This window comes from Giraffa tippelskirchi, chromosome 2, assembly GCF_054371585.1.
Source record: "Giraffa tippelskirchi isolate mGirTip1 chromosome 2, T2T-mGirTip1v1.2.pri, whole genome shotgun sequence".
Lineage (NCBI taxonomy): Eukaryota > Metazoa > Chordata > Mammalia > Artiodactyla > Giraffidae > Giraffa > Giraffa tippelskirchi.
The window spans coordinates 227,184,741-227,207,997 of record NC_137276.1 but is presented as its reverse complement, the minus strand read 5'-3'; the positions used below and the strand labels follow the sequence as shown (position 1 = coordinate 227,207,997).

Sequence of the window (23,257 nt, the reverse complement as noted above, 5' to 3'; positions counted from 1 at the left end):
TTCTATTTTTGGCTTTAGAGTTCCCGTACGAACACCCCCACATTGTCTTCTTTCTTCCTCTTCTGGGCAGCTCCACGTGTTTCATGAGATGAGGATTTAAGGTGACATTTTCCCCACTTGGATTTTATTTTCTGCTAAACATAAATGGCTAGATGCCCTTCCTCGCTGGTTGATATTTACTGGTGACACTATGACACACTGTAACTTGCTAGCTGCTTTGTGCTGGAAACATAGCTGTTCGTAGGCCACGCTCTGCCAGGGCCTCCTCAACTTCTCATCAGGTTCAACAGACAAGCTCCTAGCCTTTCCGTGTGTCCCAGGACCAAGGCGAAGACAGCCAGCAGTGAGTGAGGAGCTGGAGTCAGAAACACAAGCACTTTGCCTCAAGACTGCAAAGCATCATGATCAAGGGTAGGGCTCTGTGATCAGACTGCCTCAGTTTTAGTGTTTTGGCTGGGTCTTTGTTGCTGTGAGGGCTTTCTCTAGGTGCAGCCAGTGGAGGCCACTCTTTGTGGCGGTGCACAGGCTTTTCATTGTGGCACACAGGCTTAGTTGCCCTGTGGCATGTGGGATCCTCCTGGAACAGGGATCGAACCCATGTCTCCTGCATTGGTGGGCAGACTCTTCACCATGGAGCCACCAGAGAAGCCCCTTGTTGTTGTTGTTCAGTTGCTCAGTCGTGTCTTGACTCTTTGTGAGCCCACGGACTGCAGCCCACCAGGCTTCTCTGTCCTTCATGATCTCCCAGAGTTTGCTCAGACTCGTCCATCAAGTCAGTGATGCCATCCAACGAGCTCATCCTCTGCTGCCCCCTTCTCCTCCTGCAGCCCCTGCTTCGGTTTTAGGACCACTGCTACAATTTATTAGCTGGCGACTTTGGGCAAGTTTAATCTCTTGGTGCCTTGGTTTCCTTATCTATAAAATGGAGGATAATAATAACAGTACCTGTTTTATAACAGTTATTGTAAGAAGAATCTAGAACACTGCCTGGCATCTGAGATGTGCTTGATGACAGATTTTCTTCTTCTTCTTTTCTTTTTTAAAGATTTTTCTTGATACAGACTATTTTTAAAGTCTTTATTGAATTTCTTACAATATTGTTTCTGTTTTATATTTTGGTTTTTTGGCCACGAGGAATGTGGGATCTTAGTTCCCTGAGACCCTGCACTCAGACCCACACCTCCTGCACTGGAAGGTGAAGTTGTAACCACTGGACCGCCAGGGCAGTCCGACAGACGTTCTAAAGCCATCTCTCCTGTTGCCCAGCTCTGACTCTACTGCAGTTCTCTTTTGTCCTGTAAAAGCCTGGGCTCTGTCTGACCCTGGTTACTTTAGGTAACCAGAGATTTGGGTTTTCTATGGGGAGGTCCCTGCTCTAGAAACCTGTCTGGTACCCTAGGCCCTCTGGGCTGGCCTTCCTGGCTTCCTGTAGGGGCTGGAATGTGATCCCAGATCCCAGCCTATCTGAAACCCCTTACTGGTCTGTACCTAGTTAGACGTCCTTGAATACCAGCTGCTTTACTTAATGATGTCCTATGACCCGCTGTCATTCCCTTGAGACACGGGTCTTACTTGGTTAACCAGACTTTTGGCTGACACCTGGAATTTGATCTGAAGCCCTGAGGGAATGTTCCATCCCGTGGGAAGGTCGAGCTCACATCCTAGTTAATTGCACCCAGCCCTGCCCCAAAGATGACAAAAAACGAGCATCACCACTGAGATGTGCCTGTGTGTACTTAGGAAGAGGAGAGGGTGCCATGCCAGCCCCTTATCCTTGCAGACAAGAGCTTCTGCTACCCTTCAGGGCAATAATGAAACCAGCTTGTCACTTGTCACCAAGGAAATCCATCACTTTTAACCAAGGAAATTGTTTGCTAATTGAACAATCAACAGTCTCAATGAGTTTAATTTATTCTTATAGAAATCCACTAATTTGAACGACCAATTAAATTTTAAGGTTCAAAGGATAAAATAAAAATTCACATTTAACATTAAATTAAATTAACCACTTAGAGAGAGTATAAAGGGTCTTGTACGAAAATGAGAAATATTTTCTCCTGGAGTTGAAAAGCTTTACTCAAAATGCCAACCAATTGTGAAAAAATGTTATATATAGTTAGGACAGAATAAGCACAAACACATAGACTTCTTTGTAAACGTCTATGGCTGGCTATAACGTGAACTTATATGTACATGGGGTAGATTTTTCTATCTGTGGCATGTATCACGTACAAGTGAGGGGATTTTTATGTTAACAATATTGGTCTTAGTACAATTTCGCTTAGCCACCCCACCACAACACCTCAGAGCATCTGGGGTCATTCTAGTGAAATGTCAAAGTGGGAAGCACAAACCCCAAACATTGCTTAAATGTCTGGGAATATGTTAGAGACCTAGTCTACAAACTGTTAATAATTAGGCACTGCATACTAGAGGGCACCGAGATGACAGTATAATGAAGACAGCATTATCAGGTTCAATGACTGAACCCCAGTATCCAATAATATCAGATCTCTTTTCTCTGTGTTTATGGATTCATGACTGCCATCTTTGTTAGGTGACACTAAGATTTCTAATGTCTCTGACCTTGTCACAAAGAAGGGTAACAGAGGTTCTCTCTCTCCTCACAAGCAGAACAAAGACTGTGGACAGTAAACATGTGTAAACTGTGTACTGACTTAGACCTGCTGATGCAGCTGCATGGGATATGCTGGGGAGTGTGGAGACAAGCACGTGCTTCACGCATTTGCCAGTTTGGAAATAAAAGGGTCACCTCTAAACTCTTGGATGAAGATATTAAGACGCAGCCCTAGAGAATGGACTCGTGAACACAGTAGGGGAAAGAGAAGGTGGGCTGAATTGAGCGAGTAGCATGGAAACATATACATTATCTGACGTGTAAATCACTTGGTCAGTGGGAATTTGCTGTATGACGCAGGGAGCCCAACCGGGTACTCTCACAGCCCAGAGGGGTGGGTAGGGTGGGAGACGGGAGAGGGGTTTAAGAGGGAGAAGATGTGTATATACCTATGGCTGATTCATGTTGACATATGGCAGGAGCCAACACAATATTGTAAAACAATTATTCTCCACTAAAAAATAAATAAAATTTAAAAACATCAAAACAAAACAAACAAACAAAAAAACACCTGTTTTCTAAAGTGCTAATCTAGAGGTCAGCCAAAAAAAATTTTTTTTAATATTTATTTGACTGTGTCTGGTCTGAGTTGTGGCATACAGGATCTCCAGCTGAGGCACGTCATGCAGGATCTCTAGCTGAGGCACGTGAACTCTTAGTTGCAGCATGTGGAATCTAGTTCTTGAACCAGGGGCTGAACCCCAGGCCCCCTGCACTGAGAGCTTGGATTCTTAGCCACTGGACCACCAAGGAAGTCCCCTTAACTTTCACAAGGACTCAAGCCTGCAATTGTAGCACAAAAGCAGCTGTAGGCAATATGGAAATGAACGTGCCTGAATGTGTGCCAGTAAAACTTTATTACAAAACAGGCATGGGCTGGATTAGGCTCACTCTTGGAATCAGTGTATACCGGTCCCTCAAAACAGCAACAGCTCAGATGTTAAGGTTACGGAAGTCTAAGAAAGGCAGGAAAGAAACGGTATTGACTACATTAAAAAAAAAATCCTCCATCAAAAGAAGAGAAAAAATGAGTTTAGATTGTTATAAGAGTAACACTAAATTAAAAGATAAATAATTTTCTGAATGAAAGGACTGGTTGATGGCTAAGAACCCCTAAAGAAGTCTCTCTCTTTTTTTTTTGGATGGTTCTAAGAAAATGATATTTTTCAGAATGACTTGGGATTAGTTCTGACAGAAAAGAGATTAGGCTAGATCAGTGGTACCCAAAACTCCCTGACAGAACCACCGGAAAAGATTTTGAATTCTTGTTGAATAAGTGTTAATATCAATTTTCAGATAAATGGAAATTATAAATATGGATTCCACCCCCCTCCACTTTGCAGGTACTTTTTGTCCCTCATCATCTGGCTAAGGTATTATTTCCCAGGTTTCTACTTCCCCACTTTTCATACTGAAGTCTTTAGAAGGAAGTCACTATGGGCAGCAGCCCACACTTAAGGAGCGCTCTGCTATAAACATCGGCATATAGGGTTTTATGCAAAGAGAAGTTTTCCAATGAGTTGGAGAAGTACAAGCGTGATCAGTAGGCCGGATGGTATTGCAGGTATTTCTAAAGTCCTCCAGAATAAGAACTTATGGGTTTGTTTTTTCCATAGTATATCCTAGTCAGCAGTCTCCATCAACTCTAGATGTATTATGTATTTACAAAGTGTTATGTATGTTACAAAGTTGCTCAGTCGTGTCCGACTCTTTGTGACCCCGTGGACTGCAGTACACCAGGCTTCCCTGTCCATCACCAACTACCGGAGCTTGTTCAAACTCATGTCCATTGAGTTGGTGATGCCATCCAACCTTCTCATCCTCTGTTGCCCTCTTCTCCTCCTGCCTTCGATCTTTCCCAGCATCAGGGGCTTTTCCAATGAGTTGGCTCTTCACATCAGGTGGCCAAAGTATTGTAGCTTCAGCTTCAGCAACAGTCCTTTCAATGAGTACTTGGGTTTGATCTCTTTAGGACTGACTGGTTTGATCTCCCTGCTGTTTAAGGGACTCTGAAGAGTTTTCTCCAGTACCACAATTTGAAAGCATCAATTCTTCAGCGCTTAGCCTTCTTTTTGAATCCTAAATATGGATTAAAAGTTCCCAGAGTCTCCAGAAGTGAGTCCTGGATTGGTTTATGTGTGTGTGTGTTTAAGATCCCTGAGCAGGACTGATGCATTCAGCCTTGCACCATTTAAAGCCAGCTGAGATAGATGATCAGCCTGTGTTCTTAAGATAAACTTCAACAAAATGGCAGTGAGCAGCATTGTTCTAACTTCTCATGCTATCATTCCAATACATTGTGGATGTCAAATTGGGCTTTTTCACCCTCCAGGTAATGGGGCCTCCATATCAGAAGACAGGCCATAGATTTTCAAAGTATCTAAGCCTTAGTCGTCAAGGTCAACTCAACTAAGATGCCTCCATTCAGAAGTCTTCCCAGAGCACATCCATTCACTCTGATTCTTTTTCTCTTTTATATTCCTAGCAGCAGTAGTGAGCATGCATTGGGAACTTCATCACACACTGGCTTTTTCATGTGTTTCTCCCTATTTTTCTAAAAAGATTTTAAACATCTGAATGGTAGATGTTACCTTATATTTCTCTGTATTACCAACAAAAGTTAGAAGAGGACTATATATGAAATACCACCTAATTTTTGTTAATCATGAAAAAATACTTTTGGAGAAAACTGAGCTGATAATCAAGATTTTAAAAAGCAAAATATTTTTTAAAGTCTCTTGCAAGACTGCCTGCATTAAAACAGGAAACAGGTTGCTAGATCTCTAAAATATAATACGTATAGTTAGCTATTTTTCAAAGTTTGAGAAATATGACAATCTAATGATGACTATGCCTGCAAAAATAAGTGAACTCCTGATTACTCAACCAAGAGAGATTGCTAAAGATGTTCTACTGTATATTTTTCACAATGGTGTTTCTTAACTACAAAATTCATGAAATGAAAAAAATTGTTACTCTCACAAGTCAATTTCCACTTTGGGTGTCCAATTGTTAGCCTCACAAAGATAACACAGTTGAATGCCACTTGGGGTGTCTTGTTGCGTTCTTTGATAAAAAATGAAGACACCACTCCAGTCCCTTCAACAAGAGAATACAGGATGCCTCACAACAAAGTCCCTTCATTACATATTTGGGATGTCAGAGATAAAGTAAACAATAACCCGGGCCTGGGTAGACACTCTCTGTTATATTTGTCAAAGTCAGATTTATCTTTAGTGTTTTATTAAAAATTACAAATGTTGATACAGTTGTAAATATGAATATAGTGGTGGTGGTTTAGTCGCTAAGCTGTATCCGACTCATTGCAACCCCATGGACAATAGCCCGCCAGGGATCCCAATCCATGGGATTTCCCAGGCAAGAATACTGGAATGGGTTGCCATTTCCTTCTTCAGGGGATCTTCCTGACCCAGGGATTGAACTGGGGTCTCTTGCATACAGGTGGTATAGAAGTACATAAAACTAAAAACAACCACCCCCCCACTACTGCCAAGTAGTAAGCACTATTAACAGGTTGATGCCTACACTGCGAGACTGTAAACTATATACATATAAACATTTACATACACACATACCTGGTTTTTTATTAGCCCCAATGCAATTATACTCTACATATTGTTTCTGCTTTTTTACTGGCGAGTTTATCCGTATCAGGTTGACCAGATCGTACAGAAAAACCCAAACGAACTTCGGGACCAATCCAATATGTGTAAGTCTGTGTAATTTTCGAAAACATCTTTATTATCTTCATTGTTTAGCTGTATTGTAATTTATTTAAACCATCTCCTTACTGATGGATACAGGGCTGTTCCCTTTTTGCTTTTACCAGCAGTGCTGCAGTGAATATCCATGGACACACTTATTTGTGCACTTGCCAAAAACAGCCTATAGAAGGGAGAATAACAGAGTTCCTGGGTCAAGGGGAATGAGAATTTTAAGTCTGAATAAGCATTGCCAAATTGCCTTTCAACTACCTTAGCCAATTCACATGACAATGCTCATGATGTGTGTTATACTCACTTTCCTACGCTCTTGCTGCTGCTGCTGCTGCTAAGTCGCTTTAGTCGTGGCCGACTCTGTGCGACCCCATAGATGGCAGCCTACCAGGCTCCTCCGTCCCTGGGATTCTCCAGGCAAGAACACCTACACTCTTGACAAAGCTGGATATTATCAAACTCGTAAACTTGCTCAGCTGAGAGATGAAAAATGTTATCTCACCTTTAACATTTCCATTTTCCTGATCACCAAAGAAAGAAGCATCTTTTTGTATATTTTAAAAATCATTTATTTTTCTTTATCTGTGCATGTATTTCTTTAAAGCTGTAGGTTTCTTTCATATTAACTTTTCAGTCTTTATGTATCATGGATGGTGACCCTTTATCTCTCATATATTTTGCAATCTAGAGGATTTAATTTTGTAATATTGTCAAATCTTTCCATGTTGGTCATTGATGGCCTCCAGTTTTAACCCAGAAAGTTTTCTTAGACAGAAAATTATTCCAATACGCTTTTTTTTTTTTTTCCAATAATTTTTAAAAAAGAATTTTATCTTTTAAGTTTAACCTACTTGGAACTTATTTTTGCCCATGATCTGAGAGACTTGACCTGATAATTTGCCAATACAGAGCCTTCAAGTTAGTCCTTACATGGAAGCTAGCAATCAGAAACCTGGTACGCAGACTTTTACACCTTTCTTTTCTCCTTTTTCTTTTTTAAGCACAGCCTACTACACAAACTCAAAACATCTTTTTACTGCCACGACAACATCCAAAGATATGTGTACTTAACACAGAATTAAAGTGATTTAAAAGAACAAAACATTCAATAAGATACAGACTTCCTGACAGTGAGAAGGCACTCACCCATTCCCCTTTAACCTCCAGGAAAGCACAGGTTTGAAAGCAAGGCAAAACACATGTTTAATGAGATGTTTCATTCTTACGGTATATCTACACTTTATTCTTCCCAAGGGGCTGGGGCTTAACTAGTCAACTTAAGGAAAAAGGACTCAACATCACTGTAACAGGACTATGTTTCCCTCAAAAACAGCAATATTTACTCATTAAAATATAGATCATCTGTAACATGTCCTGATCGTCACACTTGGTTAACACTTCCTTATCTCAAGAAGAGAATATTACTTTTTCTGCACTTTGTGCTGCAACAAAATCCAGTTTTAAAAATGTTAGGCTTTTTTTTTTTCTTTTGAAAGCAGTGTAAAAAAAAAAATCAACCTTGTAATAAGGTTCTATCTGCTATGGCATTATACCTTCATACTATTTAGATTCCTGCTATTGATTGGTATTTAGATAACTTACAATTCATCTGCTTTAAAAGGCAGCCTGAGGCCATCAGGACAGAGGAGATGGGGAAGAAGCTGAGAAAACCCTCTCTGCCTTGGGTCACCATTCTTGTGTAGGTTGTTCTGTGCAGAATAAGTGAGGCTGGCGCCCAGGCAGTCAAATCTCAGGTTCCATTACTGTTAAGGAAATGTTGATTTTGAAAGGTTCTGGATCAGTAGATGTAACCTCCTTATTTCCAGCCCAAAAGAACTAGAGAAAAAGCTATCAGAAAATAAGGGGGAAGGGGATCGGCTTCTCTGAGAACCAAACACATTGTTCCTTCTAAATATTTTGACCGGTGAAACATCACATACTCTAGATACAGATATGATGCATAAATGCAAAATGAATGTATGAGTAATTATTGTGGCTACATGACATCCTTTATATTTCAATGACATAGGGTCCCAGTATGGGAAGTGTGTTTGCCTCAATTATTAATTTTCACAGTTCCTTGAAAATTCTGAACCATTTCCATCTTAAAAAAAAAAAAAAAGCCAGCAGTGATGCAAAGTTTGACTGCTTCTAAGACTTACATTAACTGGATTGAGGAACTACTGTTTTCTTTTAGGAAAGAATTTAGGTCAACCACATTCCTTTATTCTTTCTCAAAGTGGTTACTATAGCTTTAGTTACAATTACAAGATTATATTTAATTATTGTATTTAAAGAAACAAGCTATAACAAGCAAAATTCTAAACTCTTTCATCTGTTCATTTACAGAGGAGGAAAGCAGATTAACTGTATTTAGTTCATTACTCGTCACACAATTCAAAGTTTACATGAGTAAAGGGGAAAAAAAGATGCTTTGACCCAAAGATACAAAAGTTATCACTGGCAACTGTGATCGAATATTTTGCCTTTAAAACTATTTCTGAAAGACTACTTATAGTATCTAAGTAGGACTCTAAACTCTGAAATAACCAGAGCTTTATAGATTTGAAAATATACAAGGCTGTGTCAGGAACCCATTTTTCTTTAGCAGTTCTATTTTAAGGTGACGCAGGATACATTTTTAAATGCTGTCTCTCATTCAAATAGAAAAGGAAGAAGACTGAGTCAATACTTCAAAAACTCAAATGCTGGATTATTGGATTTCACACTCGCCCACAATTTTACAACTGTCAAATAAAGTACAAGAAGAGGACAGATGCTAACCATCAACAGAAACCACACTTTCGCTGGAGGCTTTCTTACCATGACTATATCTCCCGGCTGGATCGTGATTTCATCGTGACTCCTGGACTCAAAGGGATAGAGTGCTCGGTAATACACCACTTTTACATTCTCCTGTGCAGAAATCGTAAGTGGGCCTTTTTCTGTTTATAAGGAAAGGAGGGGAAGGGGACAAAAATGAAATGTTACGTGGAACAGAAATGCATGACACAAGCCAAATGACTGACATCCCTCTCCTCTGTTGTCTATCTTAACATCTGAACCATTTCCATCTACTCAAGGAATTTCTGGAAGACATTCAGTGAGGATGTGTCTGGTTCTGAAACCAAAGGAGAGCCAAATCTGAAGTCAGCAGCTCCATCCCATCTGAGAGGTCATTAGTGGACGTGAAACAAAGGTCACTGCCGTGCTAACGCCCCGGTTCTCGGCCTCCTGGCTTAGACGCCAGCAGCGCACGTCTGTAAGGTGTCAAGACCTCTCTCCCCCGACGCAGTGTCTAGCAGGATGCAGTGGCTCGAATATGACGTAAATCTCAAACCAGTCAACTCACATGGGAGGGCCAAGAAGCACAACTTTAACTTCCCCCAGTAAGCGATATGGAAATGTTGACGCTGCAGGCCCCAGATGTGGCCATATAAAAGGTAAGTTAGGAGGCCACTTGTGTTCAAAGGGCAAAAAAACATTTCAAAAGGTAAGACCACAACTGGACGCAGTGCAGACCAAGGACAGTGAATGCCACGTGAGTACAGGCTAGGAGAAGAAATGCCACTTCCTGCTGCTGAGACAGCTCCGAAATTCCCAGAGAAAATAACACACTGGAGAAGCAGCAGATTCCTCTTTGGCAGGAAGGGTTATGATCTCCATGTGGAATACAGCTGTAGGAATGGCACTTGGCAATGAAACTTCATGCCACTGCTGTCTGCAAACGACTTCTGGATGCCAGTGTAACAGGGCCAAGGGTTGCCATGGTGCGGGGAGAACTAAAAAGACCTCTAAAATGATGCTAGAGAATGAACATCTGCACTGTCCAAAAAAGGACTGACCTTCTCATGGCTATGAACGTAGCCAAGATAGAGCCTGATCAGATATGGCTACTTCCCAGAAGGACCTGGGAGGAGAGCGCTTATCTGCTAGCCTAATTCTGGTCTCTCATACCTGCAGTGGACCAGGGAGCCTGGACAGCGGGCTTAGCTGGTTCTTGATGCTGATGGAAAAGCCGACTCAGCTTGTCTTGCATTTCCGGTTTGCCCTTCTCCTCACTGTCCTTCTTTTTGACGCTCTCTTCCCTTTTGAGCTTCTCCTCCTCGTGGGCTTTTCTCAGCCGCTGCTGCTCATCCTCCTGGTGCACGCGCTCCAGCCACTGCTGGTCCCTTTCCTGAGCTCGTCTGTCAACAAAACGCCTGGTTACAGCACGGAAGCAACTCCATGTTAACACTGCCGTGAGGTCTCTTTGCACAAAGAGCTCCGTCTAGTCAATGGGATGCTAAGCACCAAGGGATGCTGTTTGTTCTTCAGGTGGAAGATCTGAATCAGTGAAACAGGGGCTCTCAGGGCTCCCCTTCTGGGTAAGACGAGATCACGTGATTTAGAAAGACACAGAAAGAAAATTCCTGATGTCGCTTATAAAGGGATTAGAGAACTCAGGAAAATACTCCTCCATTTAAAAACTGGTATATAACTGCAAAGAAAAATAAAAGACATAAAACACACAGGAATATGACTTCCATGGACAGGAAGTATACCCAACACTGCAAGTGAAAGATTGCTTAGAGAAGTCCATGAACAATTAGATCACGGAGGGCACGTGCCACATTTATGTAGCAGATGAGTAGATCCCCAGAACTGAGACAGAAACCAAGAGGTTATTCTGAACACTGGAGGTAGTAACCATCCCTCACTAAGCAACAGTTTCTATATGTTTTACTGAATTTGACTACTTTGTTCTTCAAAGTAGCCGACACAAAGAGATAAAGTGCAATTAAATCTAGGCCTTGAAAATATGATGACCTCAGTATATGATGACCTCAGTATGAAATCTGGAGAAGGCAATGGCACCCCACTCCAGTACTCTCGCCTGGCAAATCCCATGGACAGAGGAGCCTGGTAGGCTACAGTCCATGGGGTCGCTAAGAGTCGGATACGACTGAGCAACTTCACTTTCACTTTTCCCTTTCATGCACTGGAGAAGGAAATGGCAACCCACTCCAGTATTCTTGCCTGGAGAATCCCAGGGACGGTGGAGCCTGGTAGGCTGCCATCTATGGGGTCGCACAGAGTCGGACACGACTGAAGCAACTTAGCAGCAGCAGCTGCAGTATGAAATCCATAGGAAAACACTAGGAATGATATGTATATATTTTTTTTTACTAGGAATGATTTTTCCTGCATTCCACAACATTTTACAAAATCAGAAAACTCCTTAATCGATCATAATTTATTTATTTTTGTCTGCAGAGTGGCTTGTGGGATCTCAGTTCCCAAACCAGGGATTGAAAGCAGACCACGGCAGTAAAAGCACTGAATCCTAACCACTAGACCACCGGGGGACTCCCTAAATGATCACACTTTACTTTCTTTTGGCCACTGCATGGCATGTTGGATCTTAGTTCCCTGACCAGGGATTGAATGTGTGGCCTCTGCACTGGAAGTGTGGAATCTTAACCACAGGACTACCAGGGAAGTCCCAATGATCACACTTTGAATGAAACTAATGTGCAATAATAAATGATACCATGTTAATAATAATTAGTCTACCACATTTTTAAAAAATATTTATTTTTATTTATGTGGCTGTACTGGGTCTTCCCTGGTGGCTCAGATGATTAAGAATATGCCTGCAATGCAGGAGACCTGGTTTCAATCCCTGGGTCAGAAAGATCCCCTGGAGAAGGGAATGGCTACCCACTCCACTATTCTTGGGCTTCCCTGGTGGCTCAGAGGGCAAAGAATCCGCCTGTAATGCAGGACATCTGGGTTCGACCCATGGGTCAGGAAGATCCCCTGGAGAAGGGAATGGCTACCCACTCCAGTATTCATGCCTGGAGAACTCCATGGACAGATGAGTTTGGGAGGCTCCAGTTCATGGGGTCGCAAAGAGTGGGACACGACTGAGCGACTAACACTTTCACTCTCACTTCACCAGGTCTTAGTTTCAGGATGCAGGATCTGGTTCCCTGACGAGGTAACAAACCTGGGCCCCCTGGATTGGGAGCATGGAGTCTTAGCCACTGGACCACCAAGGAAGTCTCCACATTTGTTACCTACTTTATCTCTCTCACCAGGTGCTCAGTCACTCAGTCTGTCCAGCTCTTTGGGACCCTGTGGACGATGGCCCGTCAAGCTTCCCTGTCCATGGGGTTTTTCAGGCAAGAATACTGGAGTGGGTTGCCATGCCCTCCTCCAGGAGTTCTCCTTGACCCAGGGATCAAACCCAGGTCTCCTGCCTTGGAAGGTGGATTCTTTACCACTGAGCCACCCGGGAAGCCCACCAGGTAGGCAGGTCCTAATCATTCACATTTTACAGATGAGGAAAATGAAGCAGAGGGAGTGAAGGACTTGGCCAAGGTCACACAGCCATACAGGCCCGAGGATTGATCCAGGCCACTCAGTTCCGAAGTTCACAACCTGAATTGCCAGCCTGTGACACAGCCAAGGCACAAAGGTCATTTTGTGGAATCAGGAAACAGCCAAGGGAACATAGCATAAACAAAGAGGACTTTTATTCTCCATTTAAAAATATTATATTTATTTCTACTCAAATAATCATGAAGATTCAGTAGAGTAGAATTCTTGTTAAGTTAAGTGTTAAGCATTTCACTTACAATTTTCAAAACATCTTTTAAGAAAGCATAAAAAACATTTTTTGGAGGGGTAAGAATGTTAATCGTTATTCATAACACACACACAAAAAAACCACAATAAAATTTGCTTCATATATTTCACTAACAAAGGGAGCCATGTGGACACAGTGAGGGAGGAAGATGCTGGGAGGAATTGAGAGAGTATCACAGAAACATACATATTACCATATGTAAAACAGATAATTACCATATGTAAAACAGGGGGAATTTGCTGTATGACACAGGGAGATCAACCCAGTGCTCTGTGACAACCTAGAGGGGTGGATGGGGTAGGGGGTGGGAGAGGGGTTCAGGAGGGAGGGGACATATGAATACCTGTGGCTGATTCATGTTGATGTATGGCAGAAACCAACACAATATTGTAAAGCAAATATCTTCCAATAAAAAATTCAAAATAAAGTAAAGTATATAACCATGTAATTTCTGAAGTTAAATGCTGGGCACTATTTATCATACAATTGTACACAGAAAATTTAAACTTTCCATATGATGACACTGTATCTTTATTTCTACTCTGTAGGGATATAAAATTTTGGTCCAGCATGTTACAAATAATTAACTTTATAGATAAGAGAAGAATGGAGCTAATCAACACATCCAACGGGATAGGTCTAGGGGTATAATCCTACACCTAGCCCCAAGAAAACCATAAAATAGTCCTCTAAATTGGTTTGAGACCCTACCTACTTACCCACTGGCATGTAAAAACAAAACCAAAAACACCAGGTGCAATATATTACTATTTTACTAGTAATTTACCAGATGCAAAATATTACTAGCAGATAGAATCAAAAGACCACAGACACAAATATTCAAACAGAAACTAACAAAAATGTGTCTGGATCTTAAGTAGCAGCAACAGCAAATTTTCTCCTTTGACCTCAAATTTCATTTGCTGTTGAAAAAAGGAAGATGGTGATGCACCCTATTCGCCCCATTGGAGAAACCCTGTGTGGCCAGTGAGATCAGGGACTTTGATTTCAAACCCAAGACTCTGATGGCTACTGTTATTAAAAGGCTGTGAACTGGAAATGTATCTTGGTCACTGGCATGCAAATCGGCATATCAACTGGCCCCAGTCCTTGTGTAATTCCATTTATCTACATAATCATAGCCTGAGAGAGCTCTGGGCACCAACCGAAAACTTCAGAGGTTACTTATATATGCAAAGATTTATATGAATATGTGCTTTTGCTTGTTTTGTGTTTAGCCGTTAAGTCGTGTCTGATGCTTCTGCAACCCCACAGACTATAGCCCACCAGGCTCCACTGTCCACAGGATTTCCCAGGCAAGAATACTGGAGTGGGTAGCCACTTCCTTCTTCAGGGGATCTTCCCGACCCAGGGATCGAACCTGTGTTTCCTGCACTGGCAGGTGGGTTCTTTACTACTGAGCCACACACATTAAAAACCGAGGGCTCTTTCTGGTGCAGTAAGAACTTGGAGAAGTTCAGCAAAGAGTAATGAGCACCTACGATTCCTTCCAGATGGGTTCACAATCCACTGAAAAGACTCACCTTTGGGCCTCTTCTTTTTGTTTTTCTAATTCCAGGATCTTTCGTTCTTGTTCCTTCTGTTTCAGTCGTTCAGCCTCTATGGACTTCTGTTTCTGGAGTTGCTGCTTATTATGTATTTCTCTAAGTTCCTACAAATAATTAAGAAACAGTTCATGTAGCAACATGTGTTCGGAGACATTTCTACTGCTTATCAGCAGGCAACATTTCATAGTGGAGAAGCCTGAACACGTAGGAGATAATGCTTCAGGTTTGAAAGACGTCAACCTGGAAAACTAAAGTCACTCCACACTGACATGACTGATCTCCAGAAGCTGCTCGAGGTCGTATTTTAGGGAGCCATAACACACTGCCCCAAGTCCATGAGGTGCTTTAGAAGGAGCTTACTAGGGATGAGCATTAGAGAAACTATACTGCTCAAGACATAGCAACAATAATAGAACGCAACCAACTTTAAGATACGGTGATGATTATGAATGGAACCTTAAGATTCTTTTGATAATAATCAACACCGACCTTCACTGGCTTGGAAGATACACACACTTCTTCACACATTCCCTCCATCAAACCATGACAAGCTCATCTCCTTCTTATGATACGCTGCTTTAAAACAAAGGGACATCCCTCTCCTCTACAACCTTGAGTCTCCCCCCAGGGTCTATTTTGCTTCAAATCAGACATCTTCCAGAGCATCTTTTCTTACTAAAACCATGTGTGAAATTGTCAGCTGCCCCAAACTAAACCAGCAGTCAGGTGGAAGGTAAAAACCTATAATTTGACCATTCCTTTGGATCTGATTTCCTCATGTGACACTAACACAGGAATAACAGTAATTTCCTCAGAAGGCTAGTGAAAATAAAGTGTATGTTACAATATTGAAACGACTCAGGTCAGAAGTTGAAATATCCAAAAATATGGAGAACAAAGAAATGCCTGTTGGTGAGGGAAAATTCTCTGATTCTATAGGAATCAAATGGTCACTAACAGATTCAGTCACCAAATCTCTTCTTACTTGTGTCAATAAAAAATCAGACATGTCCAAGTGTCCAGTAGAACCAAGAGTAAAGTTTCAGTTGACCTGGTCTGGCCAACGATGCAGGGTGGCCCTGGGCTCTATTTAGTGAGATTTAAGAACGAAGGCCTGCACTGTCTTCTCTTGCTTTGCTCACAGGTAAGTGCATTAGAGGAGGTTTCTTCTGGCCTTATTTCTACCTTTAGATTTCATTCACAGCTCGGACATCAAAGGTAGAAAAGCTCTCTGGAGAAGATCAGTGTAAAATGCATTTATTCCTAGAGTGAGGTAACCTTTTTCCACTAGCTAAACTGTTCTTAAGATAAAGTTAAACTGTATGTACAAGCATGCAGTATACCATAAGTGACAATGAGAAGTCCTAAAAGGGATCCATGGGATATGGAGAAAAAGTTTAGCTGGCAATCAGGAGGTTAGGGGGAGCACATACTGGGGGAGGAGGGAGGGATGGAGAGGAGGAGGCACTCCAGAAAAGGGGAAGGATGGAAAAGAAGGAAGGGGCTTCACTGGAGAACCCAGAGGATGAGCCAGGAAATAACCAGGCAGGATGAGCAGGAAGATGCAACTTTGTAAGGAGGTCAATATTCCTTAGGGCAACAGCCATGGGCATGTGACTTCCAAATTATGACGGGTATCTGGGACAGGGGACTTGCTTCCCCAGTGGCTCTGTGGTAAAGAATCTGCCTGCCAATGCAGGAGACACAAGTTTGATCCCAAGGTCAGAAAGATCCCCTGGAGAAGGAAATGGCAACCCATTCCAGTATTCTTGCCTGCGAAATCTCATGGACAGCCTGACAAGCTACAGCCCATGGGGTTGCAAAAGAGTGAGATACAACTTAACAACTAAAGAACAGCAACCTGGGTCAAGAGTTTAGCTATGGAGGGGCCATAGAAGGCCAAGAGTGGAGACTAGATAGTGATGATGAAGTCTCGCTCTGTGTACAGTTCTAAGAGAAGAAAATCAGCACCAGAAAAAAAGAATTCCATTTTTCACCTTCTTTCTCACGGCCGTACTATGGGATATAACACTTCAGTGTGCTCAAAGTTCAGCAGTATTGCTTTTCATAGCAATTCTGAATCAAGCATAAATAGTAATCTCTAAAAATATGAATGAAAAACCTGGTTAATATTTGGGATTTGATATTTCAGAGACAAGTGGAAAATAAGGGTTAATTCCTGTTAGAGTTATTTGCACTCTCAGTTCAAGTTAATATCTCTACGAGGAAAGGAAAAACTGCAGTGGAGTGCTATTAATTGAAACTCTATATGTCCTAAGAGAAGAATCCAAAAGTCAGCATACAGAAGCAGAAGATATTAAGAAGAGGTGGCAAGAATATACAGAACTATACAAAAAAGTCTTAATGACCCAGATAACCACGATGGTGTGATCACTCACCTAGAGCCAGACATCTTAGAATGCAAAGTCAAGTGGGCCTTAGGAAGCATCACTATAAACAAAGCTAGGGGAGGTGACGGAATTCTAGTTGAGCCATTTCAAATCCTAAAAGATGATGCTGTGAAAGTGCTACACCTAATATGCCAGAAAATTTGGAAAACTCAGCAGTGGCCACAGGACTGGAAAAGGTCAGTTTTCATTCCAATCCCAAAGAAAGGTAATGTCAAAGAATGCTCAAACTACCGCACAATGGCACTCATCTCACACACTAGCAGTAATGCTGAAAATTCTCCAAGCTAGGCTTCAACAGTATGTGAACAGAGAACTTACAGATGTTCAGGCTGGAGTTAGAAAAGGCAGAGGAACCAGAGATCAAATTGTCAACAACTGCTGGATCACAGAAAAAGCAAGAGAGTTCCAGAAAAACATCTACTTCTGCTTATTGACTATGTCAAAGCCTTTGACTATGTGGATTACAACACACTGTGGAAAATTCTTGAACAGATAGGAATACCAGACGACCTTATCTGCCTCCTGAGAAATCTCTATGCAGGTCAAGAAGCAACAGTTAGAACCAAACACGCAACAATGGACTGGTTCCAAATTGGGAAAGGGGTATGTCAAGGCCGTATACTGTCACCCTGCTTATTTAACTTATATGCAGAGTATATCATGCGAAATGCCAGGCAGGATGAAGCACAAGCTGCAATCAAGACTGCCAGGAGAAATATCAATAACCTCAGATATGCACATGATACCACCCTTAGGGCAGAAAGCTAAGAGGAACTAAAGAGCCTCTTGATGAAACTGAAAGAGGAGAGTGAAAAAGCTGGCTTGAAGCTCAACATTCAAGGACTAGAGGTTTACCACAGGGCTTCCCTGGAGGGTGGCCAGCACCTGAAAAATTAATTCTGGAAAGATGGGTCCCCAAAGGCTCAATTTCAGCCCACATGGAAGGGCCCCTACCCTGGAATAGTTTATACCCCCACAGCAGTCAAGGTACCAGGACAAGCCTCCTGGATTCACTACTCTTGAGTCAAGCTGTGGAAGAAAACAGAAGAGGACACTCAATACCCCTGTGAGCCCCTGGGAGGCCTGATACCCATTCAGGACTACAAATGGGTGCCATTCTAATGAACACCCCAAAATTAAGTTTCGGGAACAAGATTTCTCACGATAGCTCTAAAGAGCCAATACAGCTTGGCAGGGGTTGTACTCCAAAACAGACAGAAGATAGATCTCCTCAACCCTGAACAAGGAGGGACTTGAGCCGTCATGTTGTTTCGGGGTACATACCTCCAGCCAAGTTGAAGAAAGTCTCACAGTCCTCAAGAAAAACACTGAGATCCTATGGGATCTCAAAGAACAAGATGGAGAGTTCTCAGGGTGACTACAATCTCTCTTTGGGGGATCCTTCTCCTGGCGAGGGGGGATTTGGAGTTGGCTAACGCCCCTACTAATACCTGTTATCACCATATGGATGATGCTTGTGACTGCTCCCTGTATTATCAATTGTCTAACCCGTTTTGTCTCTGCCCATGTCAACAAGCTACAACATGCAGTGCCAGTTCAACAAGGGTATATAAAACTACACCTGACCACAGAAAATATCACTCACGCGTGGACACCGCTATAACGACTCTGAGGGCTGAGACTAGCAAGAGGGGAGGCCCAATGCCCCTCACCATCCCAGCTCAGCAGGAAGTAGCCAGAGAGACCTCCATGCCCCTATTCCCAAAGAATTGGGCCTCCCATCTCCTGAGGGGTGAATGTTAGGTAGTTAGAACAGGAAAAAGGAGTCCAAAATGGTGGTGGCTAAAAGAGAAAAGCCCACGAAAATGGAACAAAAGAAAATCCACGGACCAAAGTGAGAACTTTAGGTGAAACAAACATGCCCCCTTCTTGGCCAGCCCAATTTGCATAGGGCAGGCTCAAAGGCAGGGGGAGAGAAGACAAATGTATAAAAGGAGGAAGCCAAGATGGATTGAGGTCAGCCTTTGGGGTCAGCCTGCCATCACGCCTCGAGGGTGTACTATCCTTTGTTTGCCGGATAAAACTCTGGGCTGTAACCGACTTGCTAAAAAAAACAACTCAACATTCAAAAAACAAAAATACTGGCATCCAGTCCCATCACTTCATGGCAAATAGATGGGGAAACAATGGAAACAGTGACAGACTTTATTTTCTTGGGCTCCAAAATCACTGCACATGGTGACTGCAGCCATGAAATTAAAAGACGCTTGCTCCTTGGAAGAAGAGCTATGACCAACCTAGACAGCATATTAAAAGGCAGACATTATTTTGCTGACAAAAGTCCGTCTAGTCAAAGCTCTGCTTTTTCCAGTAGTCATGTGCAGATGTGAGATTTTGACCATAAAGAAAGCTGAGCGCAAAGAACTGATGATTTTGAACTTTGGTGTTGGAGAAGACTCTTGAGAGTCCCTTGGACTGCAAGGAGATCAAACCAGTCAATCCTAAAGGAAATCAGTCCTGAATATTCACTGGAAGGACTGATGCTGAAGCTGAAACTCCAATACTTTGACCACCTGATGCGAAGAACTGACTCATTGGAAAAGACCCTGATGCTGGGAAAGATTGAAGGCGGGAGGAGAAGGGGACCACAGAGAATGAGATGGCTGGATGGCATCACTGACTCGATGGAAATGAGTTTGAGTAAGCTTCAGGAGTTGGTGATGGGCAGGGAAGCCTGGTGTGCTGCAATCCATGGGGTTGCAAAGAGTCAGGGACACGACTAAGTGACTGAACTGAACTGAACACAGACAGGGATGGCCTGCCATCTCACTGGCCCAATGGCTGAGACCCTTTAAAAGGAAGGGTAAGAGGTGATGAAAAACAGAATTTTATCCTATTTTCAAAGTTCATTTTCATTGCACAAAATTGTCAAAAAGGTTCAGAAAAAATTGTTTATGGCGTGCATGCTCAGTCATTAAGTCATGTCCAATTCTTTGCAACCCCATGAACTGCAGCCTGCCAGGCTCCTCTGTCCATGGGATTTTCCAGGCAAGAATACTGGAGTGGGTTGCCATTTACTTCTCCAGGGGATCAAACCTGTGTCTCCTGCATTGCCAGGCAGATTCTTTACCACTGAGCTACCAGGGAAGCCTGGGAACGAAGATACCAGGATTTTATTCTCAGGTCCCTGATGTGGGCCAGCAGCTGAAGCAGAGTTGATGATCTTTAGGGTTCTTTTTTGTTTGTTTATTTTGTAGTTTTAAGAACTATTAAATTCTTAGATACTGTTCATCACCATAAAAATGTATTCTTCGTTTATCTCAATGTCTCTTTTATTTATGATTTTATTTTTATGGTATAAGCTAAACATGCATAACTAGGAAGCAAAATAATTCTGAGCTGAAATAAAACACAGAAGAGTAAAAAATGACAGAGGAGGAATAACATTTTAGTTTGATGTTTAGGAATCTGACTGTATATTAAAACAGAAAAGCTCTTATTTCATTCAGGAAAAAAGTACTTTAGGCATAGTGATATTCAGAACATTTAACACGTAAACACTGCAGAGGAGAAGGCAATGGTACCCCACTCCAGCACTCTTGCCTGGAAAATCCTATGGACGGAGGAGCCTGGTAGGCTGCAGTCCATGGGGTCGCTAAGAGTCGGACACGACTGAGCGACTTCACTCTCCCTTTTCACTTTCATGCATTGCAGAAGGAAATGGCAGCCCACTCCAGTGTTCTTGCCTGGAGAATCCCAGGGATGGGGGAGCCTGGTGGGCTGCCGTCTATGGGGTCGCACAGAGTCGGACACAACTGAAGCAAATTAGCAGCAGCAGCAGCAGCAGCAAACACTGCATAAGCAATAGCCAATTAGGATGGACTCCAGCCATGATGTACCAATCCACAAGGTAGACCATAGGCACTAATGAAGATTTTTCATTTTACTAAAGAATTATACTGGTCATTTCTATACTGGGCTCTAGTAATTGGAGATCTGTTAATTTACGGATCAAGAATTACCAAATACAAAGTCAAGACAGATGGGAATAAAGCTAGGAGCATATTATAAGTCATTATAAAATGAAATATGTATTATATAAAATGAAAAACAATCAGAAATACATTTAAAGAATCGATAGGAGAAAAATCACTCTAATGAAACAGTTTGAAAACAATTTTTAAATGTATCAAATACTCGGAAGATATTTAAAAAAATCTTAAAGCACATTTATTTTTGAGTATAAGAGAATTAGAGGACAAGCTGAATCTATCTTTGGAACTGTCTAAGTAAGTTGCAACTTCAAGCACCTCCAAGGAAATGCAGCTTGCAGGAGCCATAAAATAACAGATGTCAAATAAGGTAACAGAAGGCTCTGACATCTTATGATCCAGATTTGAAGACTGCAAAGTTTTTCTGTCATTTCCTTCACCCGAGTCAAATACTGCTGAGATACACAATCAAATGTAAGAAAATCAAGATGCTATGAATAGGAAGCCGTTCTAGATCTTCCTCTTTTTCTTGGACTTGGAAGTTTAAGAAGGCATGAACCAAAACAAGCAGAAAATGAATGATTCTTAAGCTGATTACGTTCTTAAAAGTTGAACTTCTGAGAAAGCAACCTATAGAATGAAGAAATATGAACTAAAAACTAACAATGACTCGCCTTTCCAGGCGTGACAAGGAGCAATGGGTCCTTTCACATGGGAGCAGACGGCTGCCCTGATCATTCATTCTTTCTCAATACTGTTTCAGAAACTCAAGCATAAGTACTATTACTTTACAAGTTGCCTTTTAATTCTTTCTGGGAAAACATTTTCCAGGTGGCAGATCTCATGTCATTACATTCTTGCTTTCCTTAGGAAATGAGAAAGCTACTGGGAAAAGTAGCTAAGAAAAACTTCCCCACACAAATCATATCAGCTATCGGGTGATTAGCCTGGTGTAAGTGATCTTGTAAATTCTATTAAATCTTGTCAGAGTTATTTCTCTATTATAACTAAGATAAATAGAACAAATCAGAAATTACTATGAATCAAAACTCATATCTCACTTGTAGTTCATCCTCAAATTAACCTACTTTTTATCACTTTTTTCTACAATCATGTTTATTTATTGACTGATATTTATCTAGCAGTATCGCTGTATGTGTACAACTTATTTGATCTTTCTTCTGTGTCCTACTCAAAGGTGTATGTTTAACGCTAGATATAGTGATCAATAGCCTAATATTAACTCCTAATAAAGTATGGAGACTTTATTAATAAATAAGAAATGATTAAGTAGCCATTCAACAAGTTCTAACTACGAACAAATATATGGGAAAAAGAAAACTCCAATAAAATCTGTAGTATATGTAAATTAAGATTTTTTTTTCACCAGTAATATCTCCAGAATCCTAAGAGAGAGAGGAGTTTCTTATCCGATGTCTATAAATGAGCTTTGGATCTGTGAACATTATAAGATTACACGCAAACTAGGGTGTATGGGCATTTTTCTTGCTGAAAAGGCACATAGCTGCTTTTATTTGGTTCTCAAAGGGGTGTTGGATCAAGCACAGATATAAATCACAATAAGCAAATGACTGGCAAATAAAGACTGTCTTGTGTTAGTTAAGATAAATGAAAATCAGGTTGCCTCTTTCTTCTTTCAATTAAGGGGGAAAAGTCACTTATTTCCCCTAAGGAATGAAGATATTTGCACCAAAAAACATCTTTGGACATCCTGTGGCAGACAGCCAAAGTATTTCAAAAGCAATATGCTTCACAAATTGAATACTCAAGAAGATCCAATTTTTTGCCCAGAGAAATATGGCTCAATTTCAAGTTCACTAAAGACAGTTGTCCTATTGATATGCAAGTGGCACAGAATCACTGGATTAAAAAACTGTGACTGTTTCTCCTTCATTTAGTATTAGAGACTCTCAAAAATAAATGTATTATGTGACCTGACATTACATGAGATATAGAGAAGTATATACCTATATAATATGAATGGTCTTTCTTTTCATAAACATGACTTTGCATAAAAGTTTGTGAATAGAGGAGGGGAATGAAGTAGCAACAGGGAGCCTATGAAAGACTAGCTGTTTATGGAAATACATTGCTATTTGGTCATCTAACTCTTGAAGGATTAGCCTGCTTCTGTGTTTGTTTGTTTTTTCTCAGACTATCTCTTGCAACAGAAAGACAAAAGCAACTGATTAATTAATAGAAATTCACGGGCTTCCCTGGTGGCTGAGATGGTAAAGAATCTGCCTGCAATGCAGAAGACCTGGGGGGTTCGATCCCTGGGTTAGGAAGATCCCC

The 23,257-nt window shown here is 41.5% G+C and overlaps 1 protein-coding gene across 8 annotated transcripts in view; it reads right to left on the bottom strand.

The window, feature by feature from the left end:
* Positions 1 to 23,257, bottom strand: part of ITSN1 (intersectin 1) — a 237,227-nt gene that overhangs the window by 80,314 nt on the left and 133,656 nt on the right. For 7 of the 8 annotated variants that reach the window (XM_081572905.1, XM_081572900.1, XM_081572902.1 and 4 more), the window contains 3 exons: positions 14,554 to 14,681; positions 10,333 to 10,562; positions 9,199 to 9,320 (listed from right to left, as the gene is read on the bottom strand). In XM_081572905.1, coding sequence (XP_081429031.1) covers positions 9,199 to 9,320; positions 10,333 to 10,562; positions 14,554 to 14,681 — 480 coding nt within the window. Of the gene's footprint in view, positions 1 to 7,521; positions 7,537 to 9,198; positions 9,321 to 10,332; positions 10,563 to 14,553; positions 14,682 to 23,257 lie in introns of all 8 variants that reach the window. The other variant, XM_081572901.1, reaches the window with a different exon arrangement.